The sequence below is a fragment of the Macrobrachium rosenbergii genome, chromosome 36 (genome assembly GCF_040412425.1).
Source record: "Macrobrachium rosenbergii isolate ZJJX-2024 chromosome 36, ASM4041242v1, whole genome shotgun sequence".
In the NCBI taxonomy this organism is placed as follows: Eukaryota; Metazoa; Arthropoda; class Malacostraca; order Decapoda; family Palaemonidae; genus Macrobrachium; species Macrobrachium rosenbergii.
The window spans coordinates 19,176,450-19,196,289 of NC_089776.1; the positions used below are offsets into that span (position 1 = coordinate 19,176,450).

Genomic DNA, 19,840 nt, shown 5'->3' on the forward strand with positions numbered 1-19,840 from the left:
ACTTCCCTAATACTCGTGTACCAGCACTCAAGAGTTGTCTGTCTCTTACCATATATGAATTTACTGCAACAATTAAAAGTTGTAAGTATTTAGAAACCGTGCAATTCTTTCCCTTGTTTAAAAGGATTGTAACTTCTCTATTTGCCTTTTTTAATGATATATATCTACTTGGTTCATGTTATTTGTCGGGCATGGCTCTGTTGGTTAGAAAGAATCAGTACAGTAGTTGTTTTATATTTGTTTGTTCTTTTGATATGATGAAATCCTTATTCTGTTTGACTGGTTACGCGCCTTGGCGTTTATTTAGGAGACAGGTCAACACATCAAAGTCCTGATATCCTTATCAGAGGTGGACTTTAAAGACACTTTGATATCAGGGTCTATGGTGGTCGTATTTTCACCTAATATGTGCTACACAATGCACTAATTTCTAATAAATAACTTTACATCAAATCATTTATTACAATAACTCCGATACTGACAACACTTATTACAATTAATAGAGGAATAAAAAAAAGAACTTTAATCTCTAATAGAGCACCTAACAGAATAACTACAAAACCTTCCGATTTTGTTCGTGCCTGCAAAACCGCCTCTATCAAACACTTACACTTACGTAAATCACTATCATTCTGAACTATGATACCAATTGTCAAACGTTTGTACCACCGGTATATCAGTTCAATAAACTGAATTAGCATTTTACTCAATAAGAAACCACTTTCGCTGCCTTATTCTCAATGAACGAAAAGTAGATGACCCTATCCAATAGAATGTTATGGCTTCTCTCGAAAAATTTGAAATAAAAAATCCTTCTAAAATAAGCACTTAAACCTTTAATAATGCCACGTCTCTAAGACAGTATCCAAAAGCTCCAGAATAACATACAAGATAAGTAATATTCATAGTATTTTACAGTGTTACTTATTGCTGTAATTCATCTCCCTTAGATTTTCTAACAACCTTATAGCTGCCATCCCCTCTTTCACTCCTGTTAGAGAGACCACGACATTTCTACTTGAAAATTCTGACCTTTCCTGTTTTCGAAGCTGTCAGGAATGACATCTAAAGAACTGAGCTAACCAATTCTTTGTCGTTAGAAATGTATCTCATATGGGTGTTATAATTATCAGTGTCCCTTGGAAATCACAATGTCTGTAGTAGTCTCCTCAAGATTTTTGCAGCTCCTTTAGAGCCCGGCAACAATACCTTATTCCTTTTACTTGTTGTCTGTTATCTTTATCCTCTTCCCAATAAGCCATCCAGCTTTCTTTTAATGGAATGAGTTATATTTTTAGAACGGAAGTGTAAGTTCTTGGTCTAGCTATGCTACTATTTAACAATGGAAAGCGCAGGGAAAACAGAATAAAAGGAAATTTTCATGCCAGTGAATTCACAATCCTCATTTCTGGGACTTATAGGTCTTATAACCAAGATTTGGTGACTTAACTACCAGGTCAGACCAGTTTTTACAAGGAATTCACCATTTTTCTTTTTTAATATCCATTAATATTAAGTATGTAGCTTTGTATTTAAAGGCCATATATTGTTCTCTTGAAAAAGAGAAGTCTTTGGTAACTACAAATTTTATCAATAACGCCACGTATCCCTTTCTCTCATCATATTTCCCTTTCATTTATAAATACGGCTAAAACAAACATATAGGACACGCAGAATTTGACATCAAAGAAATTTAGAACATGTGAGCAATGAACTGCCCATTGGTGGTGAAATAAAGTAAATATCATGGCAAGCCATCACCCCTGCAAAGCAAGGTCAGACCCAAGTACCAGTAACCCAACTAGCATTCTGGTGGGCCCGTGTTCGAGTCGCCGACCGGCCAATGAAGAATTAGAGGAATTTATTTCTGGTGATAGAAATTCATTTCTCGCTATAATGATGTTCGGATTCCACAATAAGCTGTAGGTCCCGTTTGCTAGGTAACCAATTGGTTCTTAGCCACGTAAAATAAGTCTAATCCTTCGGGCCAGCCAGCTCTAGGAGAGCTGTTAATAAGCTCAGTGGTCTGGTTAAACTAATATATACTTAACCAGTAACCCAAAGCTAAAGCATCAGTGGGTCAGAAATAAAATGGGAGTGTTACCATCAGTTGTTTTTACCAAATAATTACTGTTAGAAAGCAAGTAAACTGAAGCACTGCAAGCAGAGACAATTCTGTCATCGTCCACAAGAAAACAAAAGAAAAGAGCAAGGAATGAATGCAGGGTTTCCCTGAATAATCTACCTACATGAGCATCTGCCACGGCTCCCCCTACCCTGATCAGGTCTTCTGAGAAGTAATTCCCTGCTACATGTTTTTGTTTAAAAAGGCTTACCAAGAGGCCTGATCTAAGATTAAACTTGTGACTAAGGTATGATAATTAGTAGCCAATACTTGGTAAATAAATTTACCATTAACATTTTCATAATACCCATTTTATATTGACATCATTCCCCAAGTTGAATGGGACACTCATAAAAAAACCCACAAAATCTCAGTTAACATGAGCTAAATACAGTACACAAATCATTAGGTTACAGAGCACTAAACAGAAACAAGTCATCTAGCTCATCCACGATTTTGTTGCAAAATCTGAAATAAGCCAAGGTTTTATTTACCCATTTAATAAACAGAAAATGTTCCTATCTAATGTGGTATCAATATTGTAGACGACCACTGAAGCTACAGGAAGGAAGCTCCAGTCAAGTTTCTAAAATTTTATCAATATATGTGTAACGGCCATTTCTGAGCCTATACTTGATTTAAGTCTCTGTTTTATGAACAGAGGTTTAATCTCCTTATCCCGAGACATTGTGTGATAGCAGTAACGTGAGCCGGCATCATAAGTTATATCTTTCCCTAACTAAAATCTAAGGACTACTGGAATGAGATACTAAGTACAAAACTAAAACCCTTTATTGACAAAAATCAACGAAAATAACTTCTTAAAAATTACGAAGAATGAAATCCAATGTTTCACATAACTATCAGAAAATCTTCTAAGGAAATAAGGTTCCAAAATCATAAACCCCAATTACAGAAAATAACTCATCTGTCAAAACATGAACAGGTCAATCAATTAAAACAGGTCATCTCAAATGTCATACCACTCTCATCCTTGTAGGAGGGAGAGAGGAAAAAGGAATAGGAATGGAGTGGAACAGAAATACTCCACAAGTCCTCTGGACAGTCTCCATGTGAAAAATCACTCACATCCTCAGACACACATGAATCGGATCTCAAAGTCCGATTCGAACAACGGTTCCTCCCATTATATTCATTATGTAACGCACGAACGAACGTATTTTGTATGACATCATTCGAGGTCAAAGAAACACGCCTCTGTATTTCAAGGCGTCACTATCGACATGCATCCTTCAAAACCGGATTTTGTAACTGGTTCAGCTTCTAGACCGTTCTTTGCTGAAAACGCATTTGCCAGCCCGTGTCCGGTCACCAAGGAGCCGTTTGCGACTTCCTGTGGTATGCGAACGATTCAGCACTTTTCTTATATGCTGTGTATAGTCAAAATGGACCCTGCGAATAGCTGACCCAACTTTTCAAAGGTCACCTTAGCGAGCCTTTACATATGCTTATTATTCCATAAAGTGAATTTGATCTTTGTGTGCAGCTCCTTGCATAAAATATCTACTGCATAAGCTCAAATGTTCAAAGTGTCACGCATTAAAAATGGATAAGAGATAAAAAAGACAACTGCCTACATAGCTGAATTTTAAACTGTAAACTGTTAAGTTGCGTTCAGAACAATAGATTTTGCAACAAGTTCAACTTTAGCACCAAAGCAAGGTAACTCAGTTTTGCACAGTGGATAACGGCAAGGCGCAGAACATTTATGAACCTCCACAAGATAAAATAACGGAATCCATATGCAAGGTATGTAACGTCCCCTCAGCAAAATCAAGGACAAAAGGTAAGTGAAAAAATCTTTAATGGTTTCACTCCATATCAGTAAATATATGTTAAACAACTGAAAAGTACATCTTTAAAAATCTGGTACTTTTCTCTAAAGCCAAAAATTTTAAATTTACAAAATTATATAATAAATACTATCTGCTGAAAAATCGTTTCACTCATGGATTTATATTTCAATTTCCAATGCAGAATAAAAAAACTGAACAGTACAATAATGGAAAATCACATTAACACAAAAATTTCTTCTTTATATCAATAATATTTGGTTTATTTACTCATTTTTCTTCTCTGGAGACAAGAACAAAGTCAAAGCAATTAAGCATAAATCTATCGTAAGCATAGAAGGTTCTAAAGCAAGGCATGCAATACAGGTTTCTGTAAGGGTAAGGTGAGCCTTAAGTGATGCAAGTCATAGGTTGGCGTTCTATGTCTCACCGTCAAAGAATTTTCTCTTTTTTTACAAACATTCCTGCTTGTAAAGAATATACGCTTTGTCCTAAATGATGATCGTCACTATAAGAGCACAAATAGGGTTCCACAGTGGCAACGAAGACGAAAAGATCATTTTTGAAGCCTTGTAACTTTTTCTCGCTAAGAGCTACTTCTAAAAGCAAGAAGAAAAAAGCGGATTTATTCTTTGCAAAAGCTCTCAATCTAATGAGCTAATAGACAGCTTTCCAACCATAGGCCAACTTATGGAGAACGAATGCCGAGAAAATTTTGTCATTCATCTCCTGCCGTTCTAAATTTCTAAGGTCTTCACTACCTTCAGCTGGTGGCTCGCCGTCCAGTTGGCGGCTACTAGTCTGAACAGTTGGCAACGGCCTCTCTGTCTCTGGTTCAGGAGGTTCGGTTAGCCTCTCGGTAACGAGAGGTGCTTCAGTTGGTGCTTTGGGCTCTGGTATTGGTGGTAGTGTTGGAGACAATGAAGGATCCTGCTCTAAGGGTGGAGGGATATCTAAGGATCCTCCACTGGAAGGGACATCAGGGATGGCACTCACACCTTGTGGTTGTTATTTTATTAACGATCAGAGAGTTTAAAAAAAAAAAACTGTGTATGTTACAGCCATCTTGTTAGTAACAGCAGATGTTGCATTGAGCCAAACAAAAACTTCTTGCAGTTTTCTTCTGAATATGGAAAGAGAAACCCACAAGATTCCTGTGTATGACTTGTTTACTTGTAAATATTTACCTGTTACTTTTAAATATTTACAAGTAAACAAGTTATACACAGGAATCTTGTGGGTTTCTCTTTCCAGATGTTGCATTGTTGATGAAAATCTCAGAAACCTTATTTCGGAGTATCCATTCCTTTCACATTATGCTCAAAATGTTATGAGCTAAAAACTTTGGCAATAAGTATCTAACAACACTACAAGATGATAATTTAGAAAAGTTATTTAAGTATAATGCTTGTAATTCTTTGAATCCAAATTTTTTTTTTTATAAAAGTTCCAAGTTTACAGAAATCACTCAATTCAGTTGATTTTATGGCTTTTAAATATAAATGCTATAGCAGTTATTCATGTCTGACCACAAATCAACATGGCCAGTGGCCTAACAAATTTCCCGGATACCTTCTACTTGTGATAGTGCCCAACATACGAATACAGTATACATTCGAGAGAAACTCATGGAATATTTTAAATATTTCTAATTAGTAATTCAGAAATGACAGTAGATCAGTTTTATTGAGGGATGTCATGAATTTGACCATGATTATGAGTCAGATATTTAATGCCAATGTGCTATTTTTTATGCTTTTCCAAAGGAAATGGATATTTGCTTTAAGTATTGAGCAGAATTTTCACAAGATGGCTGTAACATAAAAGCATTTTTATTGGTGAAAGTATTACAATAAAGTATATAATTCTATGCTTCTAACAGCATCAGAAAATTAAATTAAAGTTTCTGAAGATTATAAAACTTGGCCTGAAATAAATGAACATAAAATTGTCACAGCAAATTGCATAAAAAAAAGCAACTACACATTACAGTAAGCACAGCCATATGTTGTATAGGCAGTTCAAAAACGGCAAACTACAACACAGCAGAAAACTACACTTCGTCAAAGAACGCATAATAAAAACATATGCTTTCGAAAAGTATATATAAAACATTATCTGTTAACAAATTGAAATACATTTGACAAAATGACGGTCTGATGTTATTCCTTAATCTGGTTAGAAGGCAATTCAACCACATTTTTAGGATCATCAAACATCAAGAGTTTATTCTAAAAGCAAAGGACATTAACTTAATACTAAAAATAACTGACAGAACCAATACCATTAATGTTTTCTTATACCAAACGAGCATCTTAAATAATGAAGCAACATAACTGGGTTACCTTCTTCGGCAGCAGCATCCTGACGTTTGTGTCGGACCAGCACAGAATCACTGTCTGCCTCCTTATTTGTGGCTTCCTTCCCATCGTGGTCATCCTGTAGAAAAGTTAAAATTATACAGAATCATAATCTGAAGAATACTGAACTTCTCTGAACTGTAAGGGTGCATCCACACTACAGTAAAACATATAATCACACGTCAGTAACCTCTTGTATCCAAAACGGTTGAAGGTAAGTCAACGACTGCAAGTGGAGAATGATCCTGAGGCAAACGCTAGGCAATTGTATGTAGCACCGGATAAAACTACCAATAAGTCGATGACTACTATTCGCCTTGTTTGTGAAATTTGTGTGACGCGTTACGGAAATGTGCTTATGACGTGTTTTACAGTATCGTGAAAGAAAAGCCATTAAGCTCCAAGCGTCACTGCTGAACCCAAGTTTAGTAACCAGTCACAAAGTGCCCTCACAGTCACATGCCCTAGAGGTTTTGGAAGATGTCTTCCCTCACAATCCATGAGTCCAGCAAGGGACAGCCGAATGCCAGGCTCCTTGCTTAACAGGTGAGAAACAGGTCAATCACTAGTTTTCCTCAAACCTCAGACTACCTTTCCTCTACATACAGCTGCAGGAATCACTCCATCCCGAAAACCTACCCATTGCGAATGAGCTAGTTTGCCACTACACTCCAACAGAGTGGGAGACCAACCCCTCTTTTTTGTTAACGTATGACACTACAGTCGTGTTGTTACTCACCAACATGATCAGTGACCGTCAACCGTGCCTATTTCAAGAACACTATTAAACAGGTAGGCATCAACTCAAGTTCACACACTCAAAACAAATGAGCCATCCATGTGTGTACCCCACCTCTCTTTGATGCATCCAAAGAAGAAGCATCTCAGGAGGGAAGCGCAACGAAACCTCCTCGAGTGAGGTTTCTGTTCTCTAACCACCACTATACTTAGACTGCCATTCACTTCCTGGCTGAGGGGCGGTTTCAGACGCCACTGAAGCATAAGAATTGTGCTTAAACTACAATGTGTAAATATAACCTTAGCTTTTACGTGGAGAGACCTTGCAGAACTGTTATTTTTTTTAATAGTTATCATTTCCTGCAGTGAATATACTGTAAATAAGGCGGGGGTGGACAAGAGGGCGCATTCTGTTGTGGGCAAGTTTCATAAAATTTACCATTTTATTGGATTTGTTCATCCTTTCGATTTCTTCTTCATCAAAATGAGGCAAGAGTCGGCAAGCTACAAGAAATATTAATAAGTAAAAAATATATAAAACTTTTTTAACATGTTTTTATTAAAATGCACTAAAAAGTGAAAAATAAATTTTTTGAGACGCACCAGGATTTTCTTACAATTAATCATGTCTACAAAAATGAAAGCGTGGGCGCCAAAGATGGAAGGAAACGCTACCAGAGATAAAAAGATATATTTCTTTTCTTGTAGCATTTCCTTCCATGGTTGGCGTCCACGCTTTTATTTTGGTAGACATGATTAATTGTAAAAAAAATCCCAGTGTGTCTCAAAAAAATTATTTTTCACTTTTTAGTGCATTTTAATAAAAGCATGTTTAAAAATTGTTTGTATATTTTTATTTTATACTTTTTAGTTTTGACAGAAATTTAACCGATTTATGATTGTAGCTAACGAAATTTATATCCTGTCGAGGCAAAGAAAGTATGAAAAATCTGTAGAGTTATTTACCAGTCAAAGAAGTTGAGAAAAATCCGAAGGGTTTCATACAAATCCTGAGATACTGGGAGAGGTCACTGTAGGGTCACTAGAGGTCACTGCTGACCTACTGATCATATAAGGCTGTATTGTCACCGGGATTGAGTAACCACGCAAAATTTTAAGCCCATCCGTCGAAAGGAACAGGTCGAAAATTGAGTTAAAAGATTTGACCAATACAAACAGACAGACAAAAAAACAAGCTAAATAAAAACGTATAAGAAGAAGGGAACTACGCTTAAATACTCGGAAGGGGAAGTTGATTAACAAGGAAATGCCATAGAGTAAAGGGAGAGAGAGGTATTTAGGTCAAGACATTTTTTATGTTTCATAACGAACGCCTCTGACAACCTTTGTCTCACCTAGTTAATGTGACCTGTCATTAGAACAGCCGTTTCCGCATTCTCTCTCTCTCTCTCTCTCTCTCTCTCTCTCTCTCTCCATTACCTGTTTCATTGTTTCTTGTCAATCTAAAAATCGTCAGCAGAGTCCGATATTTATAATACCGAGACATGATTAGTTCCTTTCTATATAACTGATAATGTGTAAAATTAAAATGCGCAGTAAATCTCTAGTTAAGTATATGAGTTATTATATATATATATATATATATATATATATATATATATATATATATATTATATGCTGTCAGCAAAATCTTTTGTTAAAATTTATGCAAACTTCTTGAAGTGCATATGATTTATCAACTGAAAAAGAAGTTTATGAACACAAACATTTTGATAAGAAAACAGACTCTGCAAGAAACACAAAGAAATTCAACAAATATATATATATATATATATATATATATATATATATATATATATATATATATATATATATTATATGCTGTCATGACTGGATAAGTCGATATTTTCTCCCATAAATCATTTTTCTTAAAATTTATGCCGTTCCTCTTGGTGACTAAATTGATGTTGAAATTTTGATTTATCAACTGAAAAAACAAGTTATATTTCCAAGAACACAAACATTTTGATAAGAAAACAGACTCTGCAAGAAACACAAAGAAATTCAACAAATTATCCATATATATATATATATATATATATATATATATATATATATTAAAGGATAAGTATATATATATTATGGTTGTATTTATGATTCAATGATGTTCCTGTGTTATGAATATGTATGTGTGTGTGTTCCTTGTGACTACACATTTCTTATGTTGTTCAATTCATATCTGATATCTAAATGTCTTGATGGATGACTGGTATAAAATGCGACATGTCTCTAAACCAAAAGGCATAGGTTTTGTGAATCTTTCTGGTTTTGGGACACATGCAATACACTATCAGGATCAATCATTATTCCATAATTCCACGTGAGTATAGATTATTCCAGAAGTGAAGCAGATTTCATGTTAAACGATATTTGCTGAAACGGTAAGCACCCATCAATATTTTTGTGTATAAAAGATTTTAATATCAAAAGTTAAACTTTGAGTGATAAAAAATAAAACCCAGTAATGTATTGATATCTGTATTGTCAGGTGTGGATATGGGGTATATATATATATATTTTTATATATATATATATATATGGAGTGTTGTGTGTGTGTGTTCTTGTGTGTGTGTGTCCTTCGTCAATGGCTGTGTGTGTGTGTTTATACATGGTGATAGAATCATATATATAATTATATATATATATATCTGGAGTCTTAGGTAGTTGTTGTGTGGTGGCTCATGAATCCGGTAGTTGTTGTCAGGTGGCTAACCCCTTATCAGTTATTATTCCCTTTGGCATTATTTCCGAGGTAGCGCGAACTGGATCTGAAACGACATTTGTAGCTTAATGCTGTGAATGTAATAAATCTTAAAGTGATGTGATAAAAATTTATATAAATGCATATACATGTGTAGGTGTGTGCACGCTTGAAATAAATCACCGGAATACATGATACGATGTATATATATTTAGATGCACTGAAGGGAAAAATTAAACACAGCGTATGACTGTGAAACACGGTCATAGAAATCTTCATTATATATGCTAGGGTGACAGTAAAAACGAGCTTATGGACGTTTGAAAAGCTAATGGCATCTAACAGGAAAGACGGTTAGAAGCCGCCACCTCTTCGGAACAGCGGTCAGTGCTCCACATGCAAGCCCAATTAGACCCAAGTGAAATATCTTCTTCAAACTCAATACGAAATAAATGTTTCGAGTTTATAAATTCCTAGGCTCATATTTTTACAAAAGCATCACACATGCAAGCCCTATTAGACCCAAGTGAAATACTTTCTTCAAACTCAATACGTATTACGCATCTCTTTGGAAATAAATGTTTAGAGTTTATACATTCCTAGGCTCATATTTTTACAAAAGCATCATTTTATAAGGAAAAAGTCTCATTTTATTTATCTCCAGTATGTAATCAGAATAAAAATTTTTTAACACCTATCTAACTGATTCACCACAGTTTTCACCAACATGAACAAAAATTCCATTTCTGCACATATCTTATCTTTTTAGTGCTGTTCTATTCGCTTTTCCAATGATTTTCAAAGTTTCACATGACTTTCATGGGTTTTGTTATGCAAATCCTTTGGTATTATCGGAAGAATTCTGTATAGGACTTTGTTTCATTGTGTTATTGTTCTGAAAAACTGTATTAACTCCAGTTTTCTTATAGAGATGAGATACATCTTGGAAATTGCTTCTGTACGTTAGTACTAACAAGTCTTTTGTGATACTTGTGTCTCTGCCGTTAACTTCATAAAAAAATCCTTTTCGCCACTCTTAATGCATTGTCTAACACAGATTCAGGATTTTCAATTTCTTGACTGTATTCCTATTTACTTCTATTTAATATTTAATCTATTCAAGAATGCATATACGTACTTCATTTACTTTATTGCTTTGGCCAGAATGAAATGGACATTGGTAGATATACTGATAGATTTTCTGTACACGTTATATTTAACTCACAAACATTTCCATACCTTAGGCAATCCAAAAAGGGTAGACTAACGTCATTTTCCATTTTCACAGCTTATTTAACGTAAATTTCTTCCACTATGTATCAGTCCTCTTGATAATGTAAAAAAAAAAACTATAGACGAAACCTTTAAGGACCTATAACCTGTATTTCATATTTCCTTGTGGTACATGAGCTTGTATATATATATATATATATATATATATATATATATGTGTGTGTGTGTGTGTGTGTGTGTGTGTGTGTGTGTGTAACTAATCAATACACAATCACGTGTTTCACAGAAATAAAATTGTCTTACATCGGGCTCGAAACCCAGGCCTCTCAAATGACTTAGACTAATTATGTATTCTGACCCATTCTTTTGCATTAACATATAAATATATTCGTTTTACGTCACAAAAAAAGTCAGCTTAAAAGAAAAACTAAAGTTCTCACAAGCTCATACAGAAAAAAAATGGAAGCTACCAAACTTGTGATAATCGAACTTGATTGGTATCGATTCTCCATCCTGTGAATACTTAATTGTTCCCAGCCCCTTCTATATATATGAAGCCCCTTACCGACAACTTCATCCGTGACTAAATATCCTAACTGGTATGTTTATGCAAGCGTCGAAAGTCACGAATCCCTATTTTTGACAATGACAGTAAATAGATACGTTCACCAAAGGATTTAGAATCCGAATTTAAGCTCTGGTCAATTTCGTTGATACATTTACTTTTATCTTATCTTCACACTTTTTAATATGGAGCTTTTATTTAAAAGTTTATTGGAAATAAAAACGATATAGACCGAGGAAAAAAGTTTCTCCTCTCCACTTTTAATTACAAAATATTTAAAAATGACCGTGAAATTCATACCTTGTTCCTAGAACTAATTAAAAATGGTCGAATATTCATTTAGAGATTCTGAATCAGCCTTTTAAAGGTCTCTTTACAAGAGAGAGAGAGAGAGAGAGAGAGAGAGAGAGAGAGAGAGAGAGAGAGAGAGAGAGAGAGAGAGAGAGAGACTCGCCTAAAGTGTATAAATTCCGTGGCATGAGGGTATATAAATACCGAAGCCTGTAATTCGGGAAATGACAGTATTCCTCCTTAGAAGGCTCAAGGCCTCGGAATAAGTCGGAATAAGAAACTCAAGCCGGCTAATTCGAAGAAATTGGCCTACAAAAGAAAGAATGCCGGGGATGATGACGGCAGTCATTTTTTATTTTTCTTCTACTAACGTAATTCTTTCTTTGTGCAAGTTTTTATAGCATTGTCAAAAGAGAATCGTTGATTTCTCAAGAGCGTTGTATGTTCATACTCAGATTCATTATTATTATTATTATTATTATTATTATTATTATTATTATTATTATTATTATTATTATTATTATTATCATAACACCTATTTATTAAGACTGCAATACTTACTTTTTCACTTGTTCAGATCTTTTTCAAAGGGCTCAAATAAGGTAAAAAAAAAAAAAAAAGCCATACACATGAGTACGGTTGTCAAGATATACCATAGATATCCTTTTTAAGCCGAAGTACTCTTAGCTCTTTCCGCTAACTAAGAGAAATTATCAAGAACACTTTTTTTTCTAGTCTCCTTTAGACTGACTGAACCTCCTGCAAAATTCTAAGACGTACCTGGAAGGAAGAATTCCTTTCATCCAGTCTTTATGTAGGGCAAACCTATAGTAATCAGGGTGGCAGACTCTTCGTGGTGATTTCGTGCGATAGAACCATTTGTGAACAAATGAGAGAGGAAAAATAAAGAGCTCAATGAGAGAGGTGGGGGAAGGTGGGTGGTTTGTCGTCGGTCACAGCTGTTACTCATGACGACAACGCAAGGAACACTATTCTCTCTCTCTCTCTCTCTCTCTCTCTCTCTCTCTCTCTCTCTTGTTGGTATTAATTTCTTCAAAATAAAGGAATGAGATGTATCGGACTACTGGAATTCCTTGAAAATCTCAGAATTATCTTCTAGTCACGAGTCAGGTCTGTCGTCGCAGCATAGGACATACGATACAAAAAACCTACTCATTTAAATGAAGCCCAGCACCGAATTCAAACCTTTAAAAAAAGTGGAATTTCATAGCTATTTGTGTTTCCGGTACCACGCGCCATGCACGTATTTATGAAGCTTAATCCGGTGTGGTAATGTGCAAATCGCAGGTTTACGTAAGCACAAGTTCTTATGCAAAAATGTTTTATGCAATCCTGAAAGTGCACGCAAGGCTGTTATTTTCAAGCGATGACTCTCTTGACCCCATCTACCGCGCCTCCTCACTCCCGATGAAGTATTGATTGCTTTGGCCAAGCATTTTGACAAACTGCCGTCTTTCAGTGTTTACACTTGACTCTCTTTCTGGTGTAATTATGGATATCCTTTACCAGAGTAGCAAAAGATTTCCAAATTTCCTTTATTTCTTCATGAAATGTACTTTTAAACCGTACATGGTTGTGTCCCATCAGTTTCGTTGTTCTACAGCATTTATTTAAAAAAAATACTGTAGTAATATTGTAGCAATATTTATTCTAATAAAGACAAAAAGCCATGATAGTACACTAAGAGGAGAGTCATTCTTAAGCATGCATTTGCATAAACTAATTATGTTAATTCATCTTCATGTTAGTTAATGAAATAACAAAAGCCTGCTATCACACAAAGTCAACCTGTGGATTGGTGTGTTTCGCACGCAATCTATTGTGGGGGTCTGCGTTTAATGATAAATCAAACACACCATGAAAGTTCATTTCAAAATCATCCATCATATTCAGCCCAAGATATGAAAAAGAGTAAAGCGCCCACCCATACCTTGCCCTGTTTGTCATTGTTTATTTGGCATTATTTCTATCTTCCTTTTTATTCATATTAATCATATCCTCCTGTGATCATATTTTAACACCTATACATTTGCTTGTCTACCATTGTTTTCACATTTTCACAAGCTCCCAAACACCATCCTATCTGTGAGACGTTAAGTCTCGAAACTCATATCCGGAAGCTTAGGTCTGCAGACCCATACTCCCATTGCCCTTGTTTGTTGGATAAGAAAACGGTCTAGTCTATTGTCTCCAAACACCATGCCCTTGTTAAGCCGGCAGACGTCTTCGAGACTATTAGTGATCTGTTAAGGGAGGTTCTCCTCCCAGTTCTGTGCCCCACATGTGCATGAAATATTGCTGGTGCGCTCAGTGGAGGCGGCTCAGCCAGATCCAAAAGGCAGCATCGCCAATGACATGCCACGAACAATAAGCTTCTATCAAGCCTAGGCCTAAAGTAGAGACCCCACCCCAAAAATGACTCGCTCCTCTTAGGAGACTGACTAAGGAATTACTAACTGCATTTGTTTCAAACCATTGTTCAGCTCCTCAGTGCACTCTGCAGAGTCGCAACAGCATTATTCAAGAAAACAATATTTTTGAATCACCAGCAGTCATTGCACCTTAGCCGATTAACTTGTTGTTAGGGTGAATAAAGATGAAACCATCTCCTGATACCCGAAAAAATCATCAGAACGCTCCCAACCTGATGTTTTAAAATGCCCATGTCAACAGTAGCAGAACTGTCTGCCCTCATTCTCACCTCTTTTGTGTATATTTTTAAAAGTAAAATTTGTATTTCTGTAAATAAAACGTTCTGTACTTACGATCGCCTTGTTTCTTGTCAAAGGTGAATCTGTTGAAAGCCACACCTGATTTACCTTCGAACAAGGACAGTGAAAGTTTTTTCATTCAGTTTTCAGGAATCTTCAGTCGGTTTAGGTAAGAAAAGTCTTTGAAGCCCTGCAGGTTGGTCCATGTTTGGTCGTTCTTTTGATGCTGTGAAATCTTGGCTACATTGGAACTCTTGGGACTTTTTGTCCGGTTCTGTAGTGGCGGTATTTTGTCGTATGAAGATATGATCCATAAGAAAATGCACCAAAGATTGTCCATTTAAAATGAGCAATTGCGAAGAGCATGTTTCGGATAACAAAGGATGTACTAATACTGGACAAGGTCAAAATACACAGCAATTCTAAGACTGAAAAAATGGTAATAAAAATAGAAGGAATACTTTGAGAAACGTAAAGACTTTACATTTTGTTTATGTTTTCAACAAATATACGAATCAGGGCTGGTTTATTTTTTGCAGAGCCTCAGGAAAATCATTTGAACTATAAAACATCCTAATCAAACAGTCTGCAAGGGTGTGTGGTTTCTCGGAGATAATAACATGCAACAATAAGTTTCCATCCCAAACAGCCTTTGGTGAACGGTCAAAAACGAAGTTCTCTTATCCCAAAAGAACCAGAAACAATCCCATATAATTCTTGTAAAACCTGTTCATTAGAAAATGAAAAGGAAATGAATATATTGCTTGCAATAACGATATCCAATGCCTTGACGTTAAGAATTACTGTTGAGTGGACTTGCTTACAAAAGTCCATCCACCATTCAGAATGTGCTATGTTAACTTTGACAGAGAAACTGTATGAATTTAAAGCATATATGTCAAGTATGTAAATACTTCCAACCATAACAAAAATAATCCATTTCCGATAAGCTTGTGATATATTGGTGCTTGTTGTCATTATGTTTAATGTAATTGGATTGTAATTATGCATTACATTAAAATTAATCCTTACTGAGCTTTCTTACGAAGAAGGAAAAAGTTCTTGTTCTTGATTATGGTGGAAAATATCCCATGACATCATACTTTAAAATATTTTCAGCAAGTCTAAACTAAGTGAATGTCGAGCTTTTCCTTGAGAAGTTGGGTTGAGAGAGAACATTTGGTTAAAGGCAGATTGAGGATAACCACTACTCTAGATTTTTGTGGACAGAAGCAAAGGAAATGTCTGGTGACCTTATCAACGAGGTAGACTTTAGACAGCAAAACTACTTGACAACGTTTATGAATAATCTACGAGGTCCTAGGCAACAATATCTTCTTAAGCGCTTTATACGTAACCCAGACATACGCAATGCTCGTACTTCCCCTTTTCATCGTATGGTAAATTCGGGACGGATCAATAGGTAAGTCACGCATGATATCGATTTCTCATTAGGGGCTTGAGGGATTTAGAGAGTTATTGAGGAAGAAGGAAAAAGAGAGGGCCGAAAATTATGTAGAAAATGACGGTAAATATGAAGATAAATCGAAGATTCATCATTAGCGAGACCAGAATGTCTTGGTCAGAAATATCGCAGTGGAAAAGTCAAGTAACAGGGTGTTCTTTGCTGTCCCATGATAGAACTGGTTTCTTCAGATCTGTTCCATTTGACAAAACAGATTAAAAGGCAAAAGCTGCGCGTCAGATTCATGTAAGAATGTTAGACAGTTTTTGAAAGCAACACTTTCAGTAAGTGAGAAATAAGAGACTATTGCAAACTTCCACAACATTGTCCAAATTCACATCTCCTAAATTAATCACAGTTAGGAAAAGACGAAGATATCGCTAAACTCTATAGTAAAATGACTACTAAGATAAAAGTTTTTCATTTTCTCTCTCCTTTGCTCATGAACGATCCGAGGTACGCGTCCTTTTCGATAACAAATTCTTACCTGTTGCTGGAAACAAGCAAAACATTCTATTCATTCACTAATTCCAGTAACAAAGTATAGCTTCTTCTCCTCGTCCTTATGTCCTCCAAAACGCTCCTACACTTCTGATACTCGGTGCCATCCTTCGAAAATATTCAGAATATCTCTCTGTTGGGTTGGACACGTGTCCTCACCAAAAATGTCCCTAATTGCCTGTGCTTTCACACGTGCAAAGTAAATTCTCATTTACAGCAACTCAGGTTTAATTCATATACGGTTGATTTAGATTGAGCCGGACTTCTGCTAGGACGGGACCTTGGTAAGGGGTTAAGAGGTTAAGAGGAATAAAAAAAAAAAAAAACTAATGTGGAGCTCTTCTACGCAACCACATCCAAGATGGAGGCCAGGAATTCTGGCAGACCTTTTGCTAAACACAGGCATGTAGAGATTTACTGCAATCCATACAGACATATGTATATATACTGTATATATGAATGTATGTGTGAACATATATATATATATATATATATATATATATATATATATATATATATATATATATATATATATATATATATATATATATATATATATATATATATATATATATATATATATACATATATATATATATATACATATATATATATATATATGTATATATAGATGGTTATCTTCTGTTACCCTTTAAGAGCACGTTCCTTGAAAGTTACAATCATTCGCTCATATGCATTCGATAACAGTAACGAGGCTGCAAGACCATGTTCTCTCCCCTTCCACATCTCCACGCTGGCACAGGAAGGGAACCATCCTCTAAAACCCTATTGGTAGCTTTTTCTCAACGTCAGAGAGACTTGAACCCTGGTACAGAGTTCGCCACTTTATTCTCAGGCCAAAGAGATGATGCGCATACAAATACACGCACGCACATGCACACACACACACACACACACACACATATATATATATATATATATATATATATATATATATATATATATATATATATATATATACATTATATATATACGTACGTATATACATATATAATTTCTGAATTCGGAGAATTTCAGAAAGTTTCAAATGCAGCGTACATTTATCAGTGGACGAAATGTTTCCTTTACTAAATAACTTCCAAAAACCCAAAACCAGAAGACTATTACGTAAAAGACGAGAATGCTAATGGAATAAATTCCAGGGCAGACAAACATTCCATCCCGTTTAATGGCGACGCTTAACATACCATGCTAGTCCTCGTGTCATACCACTCTTTGGGAATGGCCTATAAAAGAGGACAATCCTAATCCCACGTCATGACGACATAGTTCAGTGTGGTTACAGTTTTTTCTTTCTTCCAAATTATGTTTAGAATTTGATTACAAGAGTTGAGAATAGTGTCTCAGTTTCTGCATATTTTGAGCCTTTATCACTAGAAAATGCATAAGAGAATTAGAATAGTATATGACGACAATTCAATGTTGTTCGTGTCACACGCCACGTAGATGTTACGAAAGCTCAGCAGATTTTCGGCCACATTAACGAGCAAGTATCCTGTAAGGATCCCTTTCTGCAGTCCTTCAATCCTTCCATTTCAGAAACTGTTTCCTGGTTCAGTAGACTTCTCTGCAGATCCTTGTAATTTTCATCATCTTTATTCTCGAATTCTAGGCCCATATCCACACTGTTGAGAAGCAAAGGAGATACATCATAGTTCTCTTTTTCCATATTCAGATAGTCTGCAACAATTGCATTCTCTTTATAGACAAGATAAGATCTTACTAGGTGTATGAAAGAAACTGGAGATGGGTATTCGTAGCACGCACTAATTGTCCTATATTGTATGTCATAAGATCCACTATAATGGAACTTTTCTTCATCATTTCATTGAAGTTCACAAACCTCAATGACTTTGTTGCTCTGATTATTGCAGGAATTATCTGATTTTGGTTTTCAAGACTGATTCCACAACCATCCCCAGCCCATTGCAAACCAGCAGGCATTTTAAACATAAACAAAGCAAACTGCGAATCCGCCAGTTAGAATTGCTGATAGCTTTGCATTTCTGCTTGGCTCTAAACCGCGACCTGGGCTGAGGTGTTGGAAGGTATTCGCCAGTGCATACACACATTGTCGTGATTTCAGCCCATGGCGCACAGACATCATTTGGTTTATGATCACTCATTTTGGTCCCTTCACCTGTACGCAGAGTCAAATTCAAAAGCCCTCGGACACTTACTGGTCATTATTTTCAGCGTAGTGTGGTCCAGGTTTACGTAGGCAAATGGAGTGACGGTCGATTTCTAACTCTGATTGTATATTAGTCTACCAACTCAATCCACACTATGGCAGCGGACATACGAGTTTTTCTCAATGATTTTCTTCACTTCTTTGTTTTGTTGGTTCCCGAGATCCTGACTTTGTAGGACGTTCAAGTCGGTGAGGTCGGAATGGTTAATACTGAGGTTCAAGGCCCATCTTATTTTATGATTTCTACTCTTAAATCTAACCCTTGGTTAGACTTCTGCTCATCGTCCATTTGATTAAAAGATGCATCAAGCATTTTCTTCTGTTACCCAAGTCCACGCTCATTCTCAAATGGCGCTTTCTTATCTCCCAGCTCTAATCTCGTGAGCATATTTCAATGGATCACGTAAATCAGCCAAGATCAACGTCTGAAAGGAGAAGGTCCTATATTTTTAATTGTTTTCAATTATTTACCTGCTCGATATTCTGGCTGCTCAGTTTACTTCAAGTGTATTTTAGAGATATTTCAACGCACATTCAGTCATTTTTAATCATATTGATTTACACACACACACACACACACACACACACATATATATATATATATATATATATATATATATATATATATATATATATATATATATATGAAAAAGAAAACAGAACAGGTATGCATTTACAGTATATAGAAAACCCACCTTCGCTGTCTCCTACATTCATTTCTTAAGCTACCACGACGTCTCCGTAAAAATCATGGTAGGGTGCAACCTATTCCTCAGAGGACTTAGGATATGTTCAAATGAGTACCTGGATCAAGAATTTAACACGATCCGCCAACACCTAACGCAACTGCTCTATCCACCACACATTATCGAGAGGGCTATTAATAAAGCAAATAAAATATACTACAGAGGTCCCACTCACAACAGACAAATAGATTTCAACAACAAAATAAAGCTTCCATACGATGAAAACATCCAAAAGGCCACCGAGCAACTCAGTTCTGATAATCCTTTCATTTTCCATTATCCCAAATCCATCGGGAGTTCGCTCGTTAACGTATACTTAAATAACAAAAGGGAAGA

The 19,840-nt window shown here is 35.8% G+C and overlaps 1 protein-coding gene across 1 annotated transcript in view; it reads right to left on the reverse strand.

The window, feature by feature from the left end:
* LOC136825003 (MAM and LDL-receptor class A domain-containing protein 1-like) overlaps window positions 1–19,840 on the reverse strand; it is a 102,392-nt gene that overhangs the window by 45,901 nt on the left and 36,651 nt on the right. The window contains exon 3 of the mRNA XM_067081000.1: window positions 6,285–6,378. Coding sequence (XP_066937101.1) covers window positions 6,285–6,378 — 94 coding nt within the window. The remainder of the gene's footprint in view (window positions 1–6,284; window positions 6,379–19,840) is intronic.